Here is a 14,458-nt window from a genome sequence, read left to right on the forward strand (position 1 = left end):
TCATAGTCATCTTTTTGTGATATTTTTATTTCTAGTCAAATGCACCCTGTATTGTTTTCATCGATGAAATTGATGCTATTACTCCCAAAAGAGAAGTTGCTTCAAAAGATATGGAACGAAGAATTGTAGCCCAGCTCCTAACCTGCATGGATGGTCAGTTTGAAATAGGGAATTCATTTTAAGATAATAAATTTCTTAAAATAGTTTAAGTCATACACAAAGATAAAATATTTAAACCATAAATCTCGTAGTGTAAATTAAGAAATCTATCACAAAAGATTATAGCATTAATAATAAGATATAACTTAAAGTATATATTATCGTTATTTTTAATGTGTTTACATATATATGCTAGCATATTTTGCTTTTTATAATTTTGAGATTGCACCATAGACATTCCTCAACTTACCATTTGTTCCTTAACAGTTCATCTTAAGAAATGTTCCCATTTTAATCTTTTTTTAACTGATGCCATGATATTCTTAAGATAGATTTACTATATTGTACTTAAACATTACCACATTAATGAATGTTTGTTTTCAATTTTTTGCAGTAAGTTAGGGAGAATATCATTAGAAATGAGTCTTTTTGGTGCACATGTAGGTTTCCATGATAAATACTAGAAGTAGAAATGGTAATTGAAAATTATAACATTTTCAGTTTTTCATGCACATTACATTCCGTAAGACTTTGCAATTTTTATTTCCACTAGCATTACATAGAATCAATTAGAGCTTTTTTTTAAATTTTTTTTCAAAGAGAGAGAGAGAGAGAATTTTTAATATTTATTTTTTTTAGTTTTCGGCGGACACATATCTTTGTTTGTATGTGGTGCTGAGGATCGAACCTGGGCCGCATGCATGCCAGGCGAGCGCGCTACTGCTTGAGCCACATCCCCAGCCCCTCAACTAGAGTTTTTGAAAGTAGAGTCTGCTTACTTTGAAATAGCACATGTTTTGTGTACACAAGAAAATTTGAAGTAGTACATGTTTTGTGTTCCTTGCCATTCTAGGTTGCAAGTTGCTTATTATTCTATTTTATATATATCTAAAATTTTTCTGCTGTGTTTTTGAGGTTTGTGTTCTGAGAAAAGTCCTTCATTACTTTTCTGCTAGCTAAAGAATATACTGCATAAACTCATGATTTAATTAGTATCTTACTACCTTCTTATTTCTTGTGAGGGAGAATAACCTGACTCCTTGCTGTTCAATCCTGGTTCAATTAAGAGAAATAAACTTAGGAATGATAAACTTAGGAATGATGAACATTCTGTTCATCCCCGGAAATCCATGTTACTGTCCTCCCCAGACTCCCTGTGGTTAGATTGATGACCTTGCCTAAATGTATCATGCAATTTCCAACTCTGTGTTGTCACTCAAGCTTTTTCTTCTCTGTAGAATTTAATTAGCATCTATCTCTGCTTTTAAATTCAACATCATATTCACTTTTGGTATTTCCTGAAATATTACCTCTTTCACGAACCCTCCCTTATTCTCAGTTGGAATTCACAATTTCGTTTTTGTTTTACTGTGGTGTTTCATTTATACTACCAATAATTATATTTCATAAAACTTGGCTTACAGCCTGTATTCTTAATTATACACTTAATATTTCTGAATACATTATGAATTGCTAAGATACTTTTTATATATAAGACATTTTTTATCTCTAAACTTTTTTTTTAATTTAAAAAAGTTTTTTATTTATTATACATGACAGTAGAATGCATTTTGACATATTGTACACAAATAGAGCACAACTTCTCATTCCTCTGGCTGTACATGGTGCAGAGTCACTCCAGTAATGTAATCATACATGTATATAGGGTAATAATGTCTGTCTCTATGAGACATATTACACATTTAAGTGTGTAATACTTCATCTCTAACCATTAAATGATTTGTGTAATGTGATAGATATCTTTGTCACCACTATTTTGTGTCTGGTTCTTATTAGATTTGAATAATGTGGCTGCTACAGCTCAAGTCCTGGTTATTGGAGCTACTAATCGACCAGATTCGTTAGACCCTGCTTTGAGACGTGCAGGAAGGTTCGATCGAGAAATATGCCTAGGTATCCCTGATGAAGCATCCAGAGAAAGGTATATTCTTATAGAATGATGTTTGTATGCCACTATGTCATCTACATATTAAATTCTTTGAAAGTAAGGGGTGAGAAATACTATGTAGCCTTATCTCTCTCTCTCTCTCAGTGAAATTGATTTGTTAAGAAAAAAATCTTGGGTTGAGGTTATAGCTAAGTTGGTAAAGTGCTTGCCTTGCATGCACAAGGCCCTGGGTTCAATCCCCGGCACCACAAAAAAAAAGAAAAGAAAAATCCCACATCAAATTATGTTTAAGAATACAACTTACTGATTAGTAGGATATTGTTTCAGGTTGTTTTTCAATAGTGATGATGAATTTACATATTCATATTCATTTGTCTAGTCTTGTTAATGATGGCTTGTGTCTTTTGATGACCAGCTTAGGGACAGTGTCTTGAGCTATGGAATAGAGCAGTGCCATCTAGTTCACATTGAGTATAGTGCTTTAACCCTTAATAGTAACCTGACTTAGACCATAGTCCCATGACAAAAAATGAAATGGCAGCCAGAGTTGAATGTTGTCTATGTTTGCTGCAGGGTCAGCCTTTCCCGCTAATTGGGGTGGAATGTCCACAGAGCAAATTGATAGATGTCCATCAATAAACAAAAATATATCAAGAAGTACATTTGGAGTCTAGTGAAGAAATGTTCTGAAATGTCATATTTATAATGGCTTTGCCTTAAGTTAATGATACTAAAAATTGGTATACGTGTTACTAGACTCTTTTAGGAAAAAGTGGTAAATAGTGAAAGAAAATGGTCATAGGAACAGTGAAGAAGGGGAAGGATGGAAGAAGTGATCAGAAAGCATTGTGGATAGGAGAAAGGCTTGAAGGGGGCCTTGCCATCCTCCACTTCTTCCCAGTACTTGTTCACTAAGGATTTTTTTGGCACTTTCTTCTTAAGCTGTTGTATCTACATATGCTAATTGCATTCGGACACCCTCGCACGCACACACATACACTGTTTAAAGAGTTAATCAGCCACTTGACTTTGTTTACTAACATGTTTATTATATCTGAGGCAAAATAATATTTAATATTTAAGTTGCTCATATTTATTCAGTAAACATGTATAAAGGTATAGTAAGTCTATATACTACCTTGGCAAGTATTGTGCGTATATAAAGAGTTTTAAGTCCTTGCTTTCAAGGTGCTTACAACACAGTGAGAGAAATAAGGAGCTTGTAAGAAGCCTTTTTTTTTCGGTGGATGTCTGTTTGATATTTGCTCTATCAACATTCAATTCCAGTTCCTAGGAAAAACAATTCCTTGTAGACAATGGGATGTAAAAAGAGGAATTTCTTTTTAGAGTAGTAAAAACTTGAGTATATTGAAATGTTGATTGGAAGGAGCAGATGGGAGGCTTGGGGATTCAGTGCTTGTACATTCTATTGGCCTTACAAAAGGGAAGAAGGAAGGATATGAAATAACGTAGGTTTATCAATATGGTACTGGAAAACTGAGGGTGTTTCCTTTGAGTTAAAAGAGTGATATTGTCTGATGAAGGAAAGATACATAGTGGATGAGTTAGAAGTTTGCAGAGTGTAAAGATCTGAGTAGCCAGGCATGGTGGCGCATGCCTATAATCCTAGCATCTCGGTAGTCTGAGGCAGGAGGATTGTAAATTCAAAGCCAGTCTCAGTAATTTAGAGAGGCCCTAAGCAACTTAATGAGACCCTGTCTCAAAATAAAAATAAAAATAATTGCATGTAGCTCAATGATTAAGCGCCCCTGAATTCAATCCCTGGTACCAAAAGGAAAAAAAAAAAAAGATCTAAAAAGATCTAAAATTATTTTTGGAAAATTGAGATTAGTTGACTAGAATAATGATAAGATTGCCTAGCCTTGTTCAGGATTGAAGTATAGAATGGTACCAGTAGGCAGGTTTATGATTTTTCTTTACCTGTGTTTTCTTTCTTTCTTTCTTTTATTTTTGGACTGGATATTTAACGCAGGGCAATTTTTCACTGAGCTGCAACCCCAGCTATTTTTTAAAAAATTTTGAGAAAGGGTCTCATTTAATTATCTAGGACCTCACTAAATTGCTGACCTGGCCTTGAATTTAGCATCCTTCTATCTCAGCCTCCAGAGCTGCTGGTGTGTGTGTGCCACTATGTCTGGTTTTGTTTTTACAATAGAATTAGTACTTTCTCTCTTTCTATTTTCCTTACCATTTTATTTATAAAGAAACAGGTCGTTGTTCTATAGAATTTCCTACTTTCTGGATTTGGCTCATTGTATCCTTTTTTTTAAAAAAAATTTTTTTATACCTTTATTTTACTTATTTATTTTTATGTGGTTCTGAGGATCAAACACAGGGCCTCGAATGTGCTAGGCCAGCGCTTTACCATGGAGCCACAATGCCAGCCAGCCTTTCATTGTATCGTTAATATGTCGTTTAACCTGTTCTTCTATTCTTGTATTTCCTACAAACTGGACGTTAAATACAAGGGTTTGGTTAGATGAAGCTTTGTTCTTTTAGCAACATTCTTCCTTAGGTGCTACTGGTATTTCCTGTGAATCATGTCAGAAGTAGTCTGTTCTCATGCATTTAGTGACCTTAGTTCGGGTTATGGTTTTAAATATTTGATTGAGTCCTTTGGTTTCTTTTTCGTTAACCAGTCTTTTGTAGGTTGATTAAAAAAATAAAGATGATAACTGACATTGAAAAATGTAAAGAAGTCTTGGAATTCCTTTTTGATGAACCTTATTTCAAGCCACATTTTGGAAATCTGAGAAATTCTCATTTCTGGATCTGTATATTTTGAGACCCTAGACCAACAGTGGTTCAAGATAAGCGGATACTCCACACTTACACTTAAAAATTACTCCTAATGTATTTATAATCTGGTTTGAGTTTATTTTCCCTGAACTTTGTAGACTATGTAATATGGTAAAGAATCACTTGGCTCATTCTTGGCAATGTTCAATTAGTTTAAGAGAGGGTAATATTTTCATGTTCCTTAAGTTTGAAGAGGTTTTAAAGTTGGTGTTTGTAGTATTTCCTTAGTATTAAGCTGATATTGACATTTAATGCAAAATTTGCCATTCCCTCTGTTACAATGGAACTAGAATGTGAGTCTCATATAGAAACCATGCTTTTCTCATCTTTGTAGATGGCCCAACATTTAGCATATGGTTAATTCTTGTTTCTTATTTATTGAATTAGGGATAAGGGTTATTATTTTTCAATCTGGCTTCATATAAAAATATATTTTTTTCTTACAGTTTTTTTTCTTAATTGATATTTTGTAAATGAAGGTACTTTTTAAAAAAATTTTTATTCTAATTTGTTATGTATGACAGCAGAATACATTGCAGTTCATATTACATATATAGAGCGCAATTTTTCATATCTCTGGTTTGTACACAAAGTAGAGTCACATCATTCGTGTCTTCATACATGTACTTAGGGTAATGATGTCCATCTCATTCCACCATTAGAGTTTGTCTAATCCTCCCATGCTCCTCTGCCCCAACCCCATTATGAATCAGCATCCTTATATCAGAGAAAACATTCGGCATTTTGTTTTTTGGGTTTGGTTAACTTTACTTAGCATTATATTCTCCAACTCCATCCATTTATCTGCAAATTCCATGTTTTATTCTCTTTTAATACTATTCAGCAGTAATATTCCATTGTGTACCACATTTTCGTTATACGTTCATCTGCTGAAGGGCATCTAGGTTGGTTTCACAGTTTAGCTGTTCTGAATTGTAAACATTGATGTGGTGTGGTATCCCTTGTAGTATGCTGTTTTTAAGTCCTTTGGGTATAGACCAAGGTGTGGGATAGCTGGGTCAGATGATGGTTCCATTCACAGTTTTTCAAGGAATCTCCATACTGCTTTCCATATTGGCTGCACCAATTTGTAGTCCCACCAGCAATGTATGAGTGTGCCTTTTCCCCCACATCCTCGCCAACACTTACTGTTTGGAAAATGAAGGTGCTTTTTTTACATAGTCAAAAGCCAAACAGTGAAAATAAACTTTTAATAAAACACAGTAGTTCCCTACCTGCTTCCTTCTTCTATTATTATACCACAGAATTAATCACTTCAAAGTTATACCTTCTTGTCATTTTTCTTGTTGTCCAGTAACATTAGCTGTTTCCCATTGGTTTTCTGTTAGGGTACGTGAACAGCTTACCTTTTCAAAATATAGCCTTTTCCCCCCCCCTTTTCAAATATTTTATGAATTTTGACTATACCCACATTTTGCATTTTCATTTCTCATCTATGTAATTGTTTACTAAAGATTCAAGTAAAATATTCTGACCACATTCCCTCTCTTCACCTTTTTTCTAGAATTCATGATTGTCCTATGTTTATTTTATTCTCTGATGTTCTTGTTCTGCTATTAAATATCAATTCATTTTATTTTTTGCCTGGTCAAACTTATCATAATTTTCAGTGATACAATTTGGATATGGAACGTTCCCCAGAGGCCCGTTTGTTAAATGCTTGATTCCCTAACTTGGTGCTTTTGGGAGATTGTAGAAACTTTAAGAGGTGGGGGCTAGTTTGAGGTCTTCAGGTCATTGAGGGAGTGCCCTCACATGGGATTGTGGGATCCTGGTCTTTTCCCCTCCTTCTTCCTAGTTTTTGTTTCATGGCCCTAGGGAAGCAGTTTTCCTGTACTACATGCTCTTGCCATGATGTGCTCTGCCACACATCAAAGGCCTGAAAGCACTTTGTCCACCTAATCATAGACTGAAACTATGAACTAAAATAACCTTTTCTCTTTTATCAGCTAATTATCTCAAGTGTTTGTTTTAGTGACAGAAAGCTGACTAACCCACTACAGGTTCCATTTTTCCCTCTTGGAGACATCCCTAGGAGAATGCTTTTGTTTTTGTGTTCAATCTGGAGTGATAGCTCACTGGACCTGCTGCTCAGTAATTGTCCTGATATCTGGCTGTCATTCAGGGAATTCCACTGGTCTGTTTTCTATCTAGGTTTACTTATTTCCTACAACTATTAGTCTTTTTTTTTCTAGTTTATTCCATTTTTTTTTTTGCTAGAGTACATCTTTATTAATGAGATATGATGTGTGAAGATAAAATGTGGGACTTTTCTTAGTAATTTTTTTCCACAATATCTTTATTTATTTATTTGTGGTGCTAAGGATCAAACCCAGTGCCTCTCACAAGCTAGGCAAGTGCTCTACCACTGAGCTACAGCCCCAGCCCAAATTGTGGGACCTTTTGTGTGCAAAAAGTTCTGTTCTTTCTTTTTTAACCCCTTCTTTCCTTCTCTCCTTTCTTTCTCCCTTTATTTTCACTTGCTTAATGTAGAATTCCCTGCCTGGAAAAACTGTCAAAAATAATTTCCTTTAATCTTTTTGACAGCAAAGTTTCATTGCTTCATTGTCAATATTGAGAAGTCCAGTGTCCTACTGTGTAATAATGTGATTTCCTTTCTGGGAGTTTTTCAGATTGTTTTTAATCCTAATTTTTTTTTTAATTACTATTATTTTTGGTTTGCTTTTTACACTGGGGATCAAACACAGGGCCTTAATAATTTTCTCCATACTCTTTTTTCTATTTGTTCTTTTGGAAATTCCTCTTATTCCAATTCTGGACTTTGTATTCTTTAGTTTTTTTGTCGTTTCCATGTTTATAAATTTGTATTTCTGTTGTTTTTTGTTTTCTGCATTCTCTTAATTTCTTGAGTTTCTTTTTTCCCCACTGCACGTGTGTATGTTTGTTTTGGTCTGTCTTGTATATTTCATTCTATTGAGAAGCAGTGAGAGACAAAATGTAAAGTCAAACTGCATTACTTGGTGTGTAGTAAGTCTTGATAATTGACCACTGTTATGATTATTGTTACATCTTTTTGGTGGCTTTCCTCATGTTGGCAGTCCTTATTCTCCATATTGTAAAAGGCTGATTAGACATCTGTAATACAAGCTATTTTGTTGTAGGGTGAATGTTATTATAAAGCAGTCTGATAACCAGCTAACTTTTAGATGGAAAACTTAAGATATCAGTTTCGGTAGACATTTTGTGTCAGGTCAGTTCAGAATTTTCAGAAAAGTATCTTCAGACAATACTATGGGACTATAAATCTAACTATTGGTCTTCTGATATGTGCAAGGGAAGGAGGCTAAAGAGTTATATACATGATACATTAGACTTACACCTATTTTCCTGATGGAGTTGATTTTATGATCCACAAACCTGGAGCATCCCTTAACTGGTTAAGTTGTATCCAAGAGCAAATTTCTGGTGTTCTGTTGGTTGAAAGTGTGCAGAGCATATGGGATCTTAATTTTTTTTCTTAATGAATTTTTCTTTTCGAGAACAGTTTATCCGTCTGTCTGTCTATCTATCTATTTGAAAGATAGATATCTATCTATTTGTGGTGCTGGGGATCGAACCCATAGCCTTGTGCATGCAAGGCAAGCACTTTTCCAAGTGTGCTATATCCCCAGCCACCTTGGTACTTCTTTTGCAATTTTCAGATAATTTTTGTGTTTTTGTTTCCTTTCCTTGGTTTTTCTTTCTGTAGTTTAACATTGATTTCTCTACTTCTGAGTCTTTGGAGTTACATCAAGCAAATATCTGTGTCTTATTAGTGCATCTCTTCGTGGAAGGTTAATTTTCACTTGGTTCCCTCTGCTAGGTCATTTACCACTCTCCATACTCTTTATAATTTGTGGTTGAGGATTACAGTTAATCAAATGTCTGTTAGTTTATAGTGATATAGTAAATAAATAAGTGATTGAGAATTTCTGGTTCAGAAGAATTTAAAATAGGGGCTGGGGATGTGACTCAAGCAGTAGCGCGCTCACCTGGCATGTGTGCGGCCCGAGTTTGATCCTCAGCACCACATACAAACAAAGATGTTGTGACTACTGAAAACTAAAAAATAAATATTAAAATTCTCTCTCTCTCTCAAAAAAGAAAAAAAAAGAAGAATTTAAAATAAATTTTGTAGATTCATCTCTTTGAAGTATGTGGTTTATAACTCCTTACTTATTAACTATAAGCTATTCATAGTGACTTCTTTTTAAAGAATATAGTTTGGGAAGGTTGGGAGGGAAGTTTATAGTGGCCTGCCTTTGCTTTGCTTCCTTTCGCCTTGTTTTGCCTTGCCTTTCTTTGCCTCTCCTTACCTCTTCTCTTCTCTTCTCATCCTCCCCACTCCTCCAACTGAGGATTGAACCTAGGAGCACTGTACTACTGAGCTATATCACAGCCCTTTTTATTTTTTATTTTGAGACAAAGTCTTACTAAGTGGCTGAGGTTGCCCTTAAACTTGTGATCCTCCATGTGCTGCCAGGCCCAGCAGTCAGAAAACCTTTCAAACATTATCTCAAACCAGGCAGTTACATCCACAATGATAAATCAGTATGTGTTCTTAACGTGATATGATAAGAATGCCACTTTACTTCTTCCCAAAATACCTTAGCCTAGTCTAGTCATTAGAAAAATATCAGACAAATCCCAGTTGAAGGACATTCTATAAAATATTGGACCAATAATCCTAAAAACTATCCTTAATAATAAAAGAGGAGTTTGGGGTATACAGAATTTTCTGTACTGTCTTTATAATAAGTTTGTAAACTAAAAGTTTACAAAAAAGATAACTTTTAGGGGCTGGGGTTGTGGTTCAGAGGTAGAGTGCTTGCCTGGCATGTGTGAGGCTCTGGTTCGATCCTCAGCACCACATAAAGTAAAATGAAGACATTATTTCCACCTATAACTTTAAAAAAAAAAAAAAGATAACTTTTAGTTGTAATATATATCATTTTATAGTTTGGGGTTGTGGCTTAGTGGTAGAGAGCTTGCCTAGTACATGTGAGGCCCTGGGTTAGATCCTTAGCACCACATATAAATAAATAAAATAAAGGTATTGTTTTCATCTACAACTAAAAAAAAATAATTTAAAAAAAGAGATAACTTTTATTGATAAATAGAAGTAATGTTTTATTGGAGTGTGGAGGCTTTTATATCTTATATCTGGTAGATGCCCATTTAGTCTATAAGTATCCCCAGAAGTTATTTATCTTATTCCCTGTGTTATACTGTAAAATTCTATAAGAAAAATATTCTAAAAGTCTTTGTATTTCTTACAACACTTAGGATAATTCTTAGCAAGTAGATATCTACCATAATTCTTTCTGGAATAATATCAGACACGCAGTAGTGATTTAGCATTTGTTAAATGAAGGAATTACTTGATCTTACTACTTGTTATGATACTGTTTACCGAATTTAACATGATAAAGGACTTCAAATAAATAAATTAATGATTACTTTTTTTTCTGTTAGGTTATGAATCTGAAATTTGTTCTTTGTCCTTTCTATAGGATACTTCAAACTTTGTGCCGAAAACTAAGACTTCCTGAGACTTTTAACTTTTGTCACTTAGCACACTTAACGCCAGGCTTTGTTGGTGCTGATCTGATGGCACTCTGCCGAGAGGCAGCTATGTGTGCAGTCAACAGGGTCTTGATGAAGCTACATGAACAGCAGAAGAAAGATCCTGAGATTGAATGTTTATCATCTGAAGGAGGCCAAGAAGAAAGATTGGGAACTGAACCCACATCTGAAACTCAGGTACTTATAAAGTTTATGTTATATTAAATTCAAGTACGTGTTAGTATAGATGAGATTTAGTTCTTTGCAGAAAAAGTTTGCCAGCTTATGTTAGGACATTGGCATATATTTCCTAGTTAACTTTTTGGTAGGTGGACTAATGATAGTTTTCTGATATAACCAAATCCTTGTTTCTAGCTTCTCTCAGCTCTGGGGACCAGTTTTGTGAATATGAGAGGAATATTTATCAGTCCAAAATCAGTGTTACACTTTTGAGTAAAATCTTAGTGTAATATATATATCATTTTTATACTTTGCACAGATGACTTCTAGATATAATTTGATCTGTATAATCTTGTGAAGAAAATATCATTTTCCTCATTTTATCATCCAAGACACTAAGCTTAATATGTTATGACTTGCCCCAGGCTACATAGCCTCTGCTTTATAAAGCAGAGACTTAAATCCAGGCCTTTCCTATTTAAATCATTTGTTTTTTCCCTTGCATATTTGAAATTAACATTGTTTTTGTTAAAAATCACAACAAGTTCATTCTTTTTATAATATTGCATGTTAGGATTTTTTATCTCAAAGTTAGAATTTTTTTTTTTTTTGGTACCCTGGATTGAACTCATGAGTGAACCACATCTCTAGCTCTTTTTTGTTTGTTTTGAGACAGGGTCTTTCTAAGTTGCTTAAGGCATCATTAAGTTGCTGAGGCTGGCTTCAAATTCATGATCCTCTTGCCTCAGCCTCCTAAGCCACTGGGATTACAGGTGTGCACCACTGCACCCCACTCAAAATTAGAATTTTAAAAATTGAAATCCCTAGATTTACTCATTTTTTACATTTATCCTTTCATGTACTTTTCCAAATCAAGAATCCTGCCATTGAAGTTCAAGATTCATAATACTAGGAAAATAGTCTGCTCTATATTTAGTTGATAAAACATCAGGGAACTATATAATGAAATTATACTGTCCCATCCGACAGGACACATCAATGTGGGCAGCGAACCTAGATGGGGAGGAATGAAGGGACAAGAGACACGAAAGGTGACAGCAAGACAGGGGTCTGATCAAGCTGCAGATTTTTATTGTTCACACAGGGGTATTTATATGCTGGGGATGGGGAAGCTCTCTAATCAGCAATTACTGGATGTGGGTGGTAAAACTGCCAGGTGCAAGATGTCTGATGATCCTGATAACCATGGGATGTTCCAGGGAGAAAGGTAGCTGCAGGATGCCTCCCGGGCAGGATGTCTCCCAGGGGGCTGTCAGGCTAATCTTTGAAGAAGAAATAACTTTGCTTTAATTTCATCAAAATTTAGTTGCTTCATGAATATTTATAAATGAAATGGGAAATATCATGATTGGTGAAATGGATATTTGCCAACTGCTTGTGATTGCTATATCTAACCCTAGTATAGTACATGGAAATTATTCTTATATTTGATTATAGTTGATTTACCTTTACTTGATCAGTTTAGAATAAATGAACCATGTCTTCTGTCAAAATGAGAAAGTTACTTATGAAGTTCACTGTAACTTACAGAATATCGGAGTAATAATTTTTAAAAGTATAATTTGTTAACTTTTTAACAAACTGTGACAAAACCTTATAACATATCCCCCCCACCCCCCCACCCCTGTTGTTCCTTTTAAGGATGAATTACAAAGGCTTCTGGGGTTATTAAGAGATCAAGATCCCCTTTCAAAGGAGCAGATGCAAGGACTGTGCATTGAATTGAATGATTTCATTGTGGCTCTAGCTTCAGTCCAACCCTCTGCCAAAAGAGAAGGCTTTGTCACTGTCCCAAATGTGACATGGGCAGATATTGGTGCCCTAGAAGATATTAGAGAAGAGCTTACGATGGCAATATTGGTAGGTGTATCAGCTGCTAAATGCTATTGGTATGTTTGATAAGTTGAGGGAAATAAAGCTATATGCATGTTGACCAGGTTGTATGTCTAAAGTGACTTGGATTATATGTTCTCTTTCTTTTTTCCTGCTCTTCCAATGAGTTTTATTATTAGTTAAATTCTGATTCATGGTCCCAGGGTAGGGATCACTATGAACACCTTTACCACCTGTAAAGGTAAGAGGATGGGGGCAGTGGGATGGAGCCAGTTCATTTTTCCCAGGAAACAACTTTGTGTCTGGCAGTTATCTCAGGTTGAGACCCCAGGAGGGCAGAGGGACTTGCACAAGTTTTGGTACCACTCATACAGAGATCATGCTATCACTCCCTTATCACGGCAGTAGAAATTCAGGTAGTTCTGCCAGCAGTTCCTGGTGAGGTTCTGTGCGGGGAAGTGGCTGTCACAAGGGGTACTCATTTTCTGTGTTTTCTGAGTATTGGGATTGAACCCAATAGTATTCTATTTGTGAGCTACATCCTCAACCCTCTTGCTAAGCCTTTGAGACTGACCTCAAACTTATATAATCTTCCGGCCTTAGCCTCCTCCAAGTACCTGGGATTACAGGTGTGTACCCACTGTGCCTAGGTCAGAAGGGGCATTTACAAACTAGAAGAATATAGATTTCTAATACATTGGTTAAAACAAAAAAAGTTAGTATTTTGTATAATTTTAAAACAATAATAAAAAGACACATGAACCCATAGCAAAATGAATATACATTTCATAGAAGAGGAAAAAACAGTGACTGGTAACATAAAAAGATGTTGAACTTTATGCATAAAAAGGCACATTCTTGATGTTTTCTGCTATGGTGCTCTGCCCTTGGCACACTCTAGACGGGCACTCTACCACTAATCTATATCCCCAGCACTTTTTCTTTTTAATTTGAGATAGGATCTCACTAAGTTGCCCAGGCTGGCTTTGAGCTTAAGATCCTTCTGAGTAGCTATGTTTATAGGCGTGAGCCAGTTGAAATATTGTATCTTTATTTATAAAATGTTCTTAGAATGTAACACTTAAGTGAAAATTTCTCAAGAGTAATAACTTTTCTGTTTATCATCATGAAACTCATGTTTGAAACAGTTAAGCCAGATACTGCTCTTATCTTCAGGCCTCATAGTCAGAGTTGAAAATACGTCTGGAGGTGAATTTGAACATATAGTATAAAAGGGAAAGCTGTCATGGGTCTCTGCATTACTCTTTCCAGGCACCAGTACGTAACCCAGACCAGTTCAAAGCTCTTGGATTGGTGACTCCAGCAGGAGTCCTTCTTGCTGGTCCTCCTGGCTGTGGGAAAACTCTGCTGGCAAAGGTATGGTATGAATTTAACTTTAAATGTTACCATGAGATAAATCTTTTGCATAATTTCTGTCAGAAATTCATTTTAGCAAAGATGGTAACTTTTCTCAGGGAAATTTTACAAAAGTTAAATCAATGAAAAATGGTGGGGGCTGAGGATGTGGCTCAAGTAGTAGTGCGCTTGCCTCGCATGCATCAGGCACTAGGTTCGATTCTCAGCACCACATAAAAATAAAGATATTGTGTTCACCTAAAACTAAAAAATAAATAATTAAAAAAAAAGTTACTTGAAACTCAGGTTTGATTCTCAGCACTACATAAAAATAAAATAAAGATATTGTGTCCACCTAAAACTAAAATATAAATATTTAAAAAAAAAGAAAGAAAAATGTTTAAATCAATTATAGCCTCACCAGTTTTCACACATCATTTATCATATTTCTGTGTATAATATTCTAGTATTTTGCAGGGGGATATTGGGTGTACTATATCTTTATCGTTTATTTTGAGACGGTTTCACCACATTGTCTAGGCTAGCCTCTAACTTGCAATCCTCCTGTTCGGCCTTCCCAATGGCAGAATTATA

The 14,458-nt window shown here is 35.2% G+C and overlaps 1 protein-coding gene across 2 annotated transcripts in view; it reads left to right on the forward strand.

Annotated features, from left to right (window-relative positions):
* Positions 1-14,458, forward strand: part of Nvl (nuclear VCP like) — a 107,829-nt gene that overhangs the window by 33,460 nt on the left and 59,911 nt on the right. For both annotated transcript variants that reach the window (XM_076872956.1, XM_076872957.1), the window contains 5 exons: positions 36-153; positions 1,957-2,101; positions 10,423-10,672; positions 12,317-12,535; positions 13,781-13,885. In XM_076872956.1, the coding sequence (XP_076729071.1) occupies positions 36-153; positions 1,957-2,101; positions 10,423-10,672; positions 12,317-12,535; positions 13,781-13,885 (837 nt within the window). The remainder of the gene's footprint in view (positions 1-35; positions 154-1,956; positions 2,102-10,422; positions 10,673-12,316; positions 12,536-13,780; positions 13,886-14,458) is intronic.

Source organism: Callospermophilus lateralis, chromosome 13 (genome assembly GCF_048772815.1).
Source record: "Callospermophilus lateralis isolate mCalLat2 chromosome 13, mCalLat2.hap1, whole genome shotgun sequence".
Lineage (NCBI taxonomy): Eukaryota > Metazoa > Chordata > Mammalia > Rodentia > Sciuridae > Callospermophilus > Callospermophilus lateralis.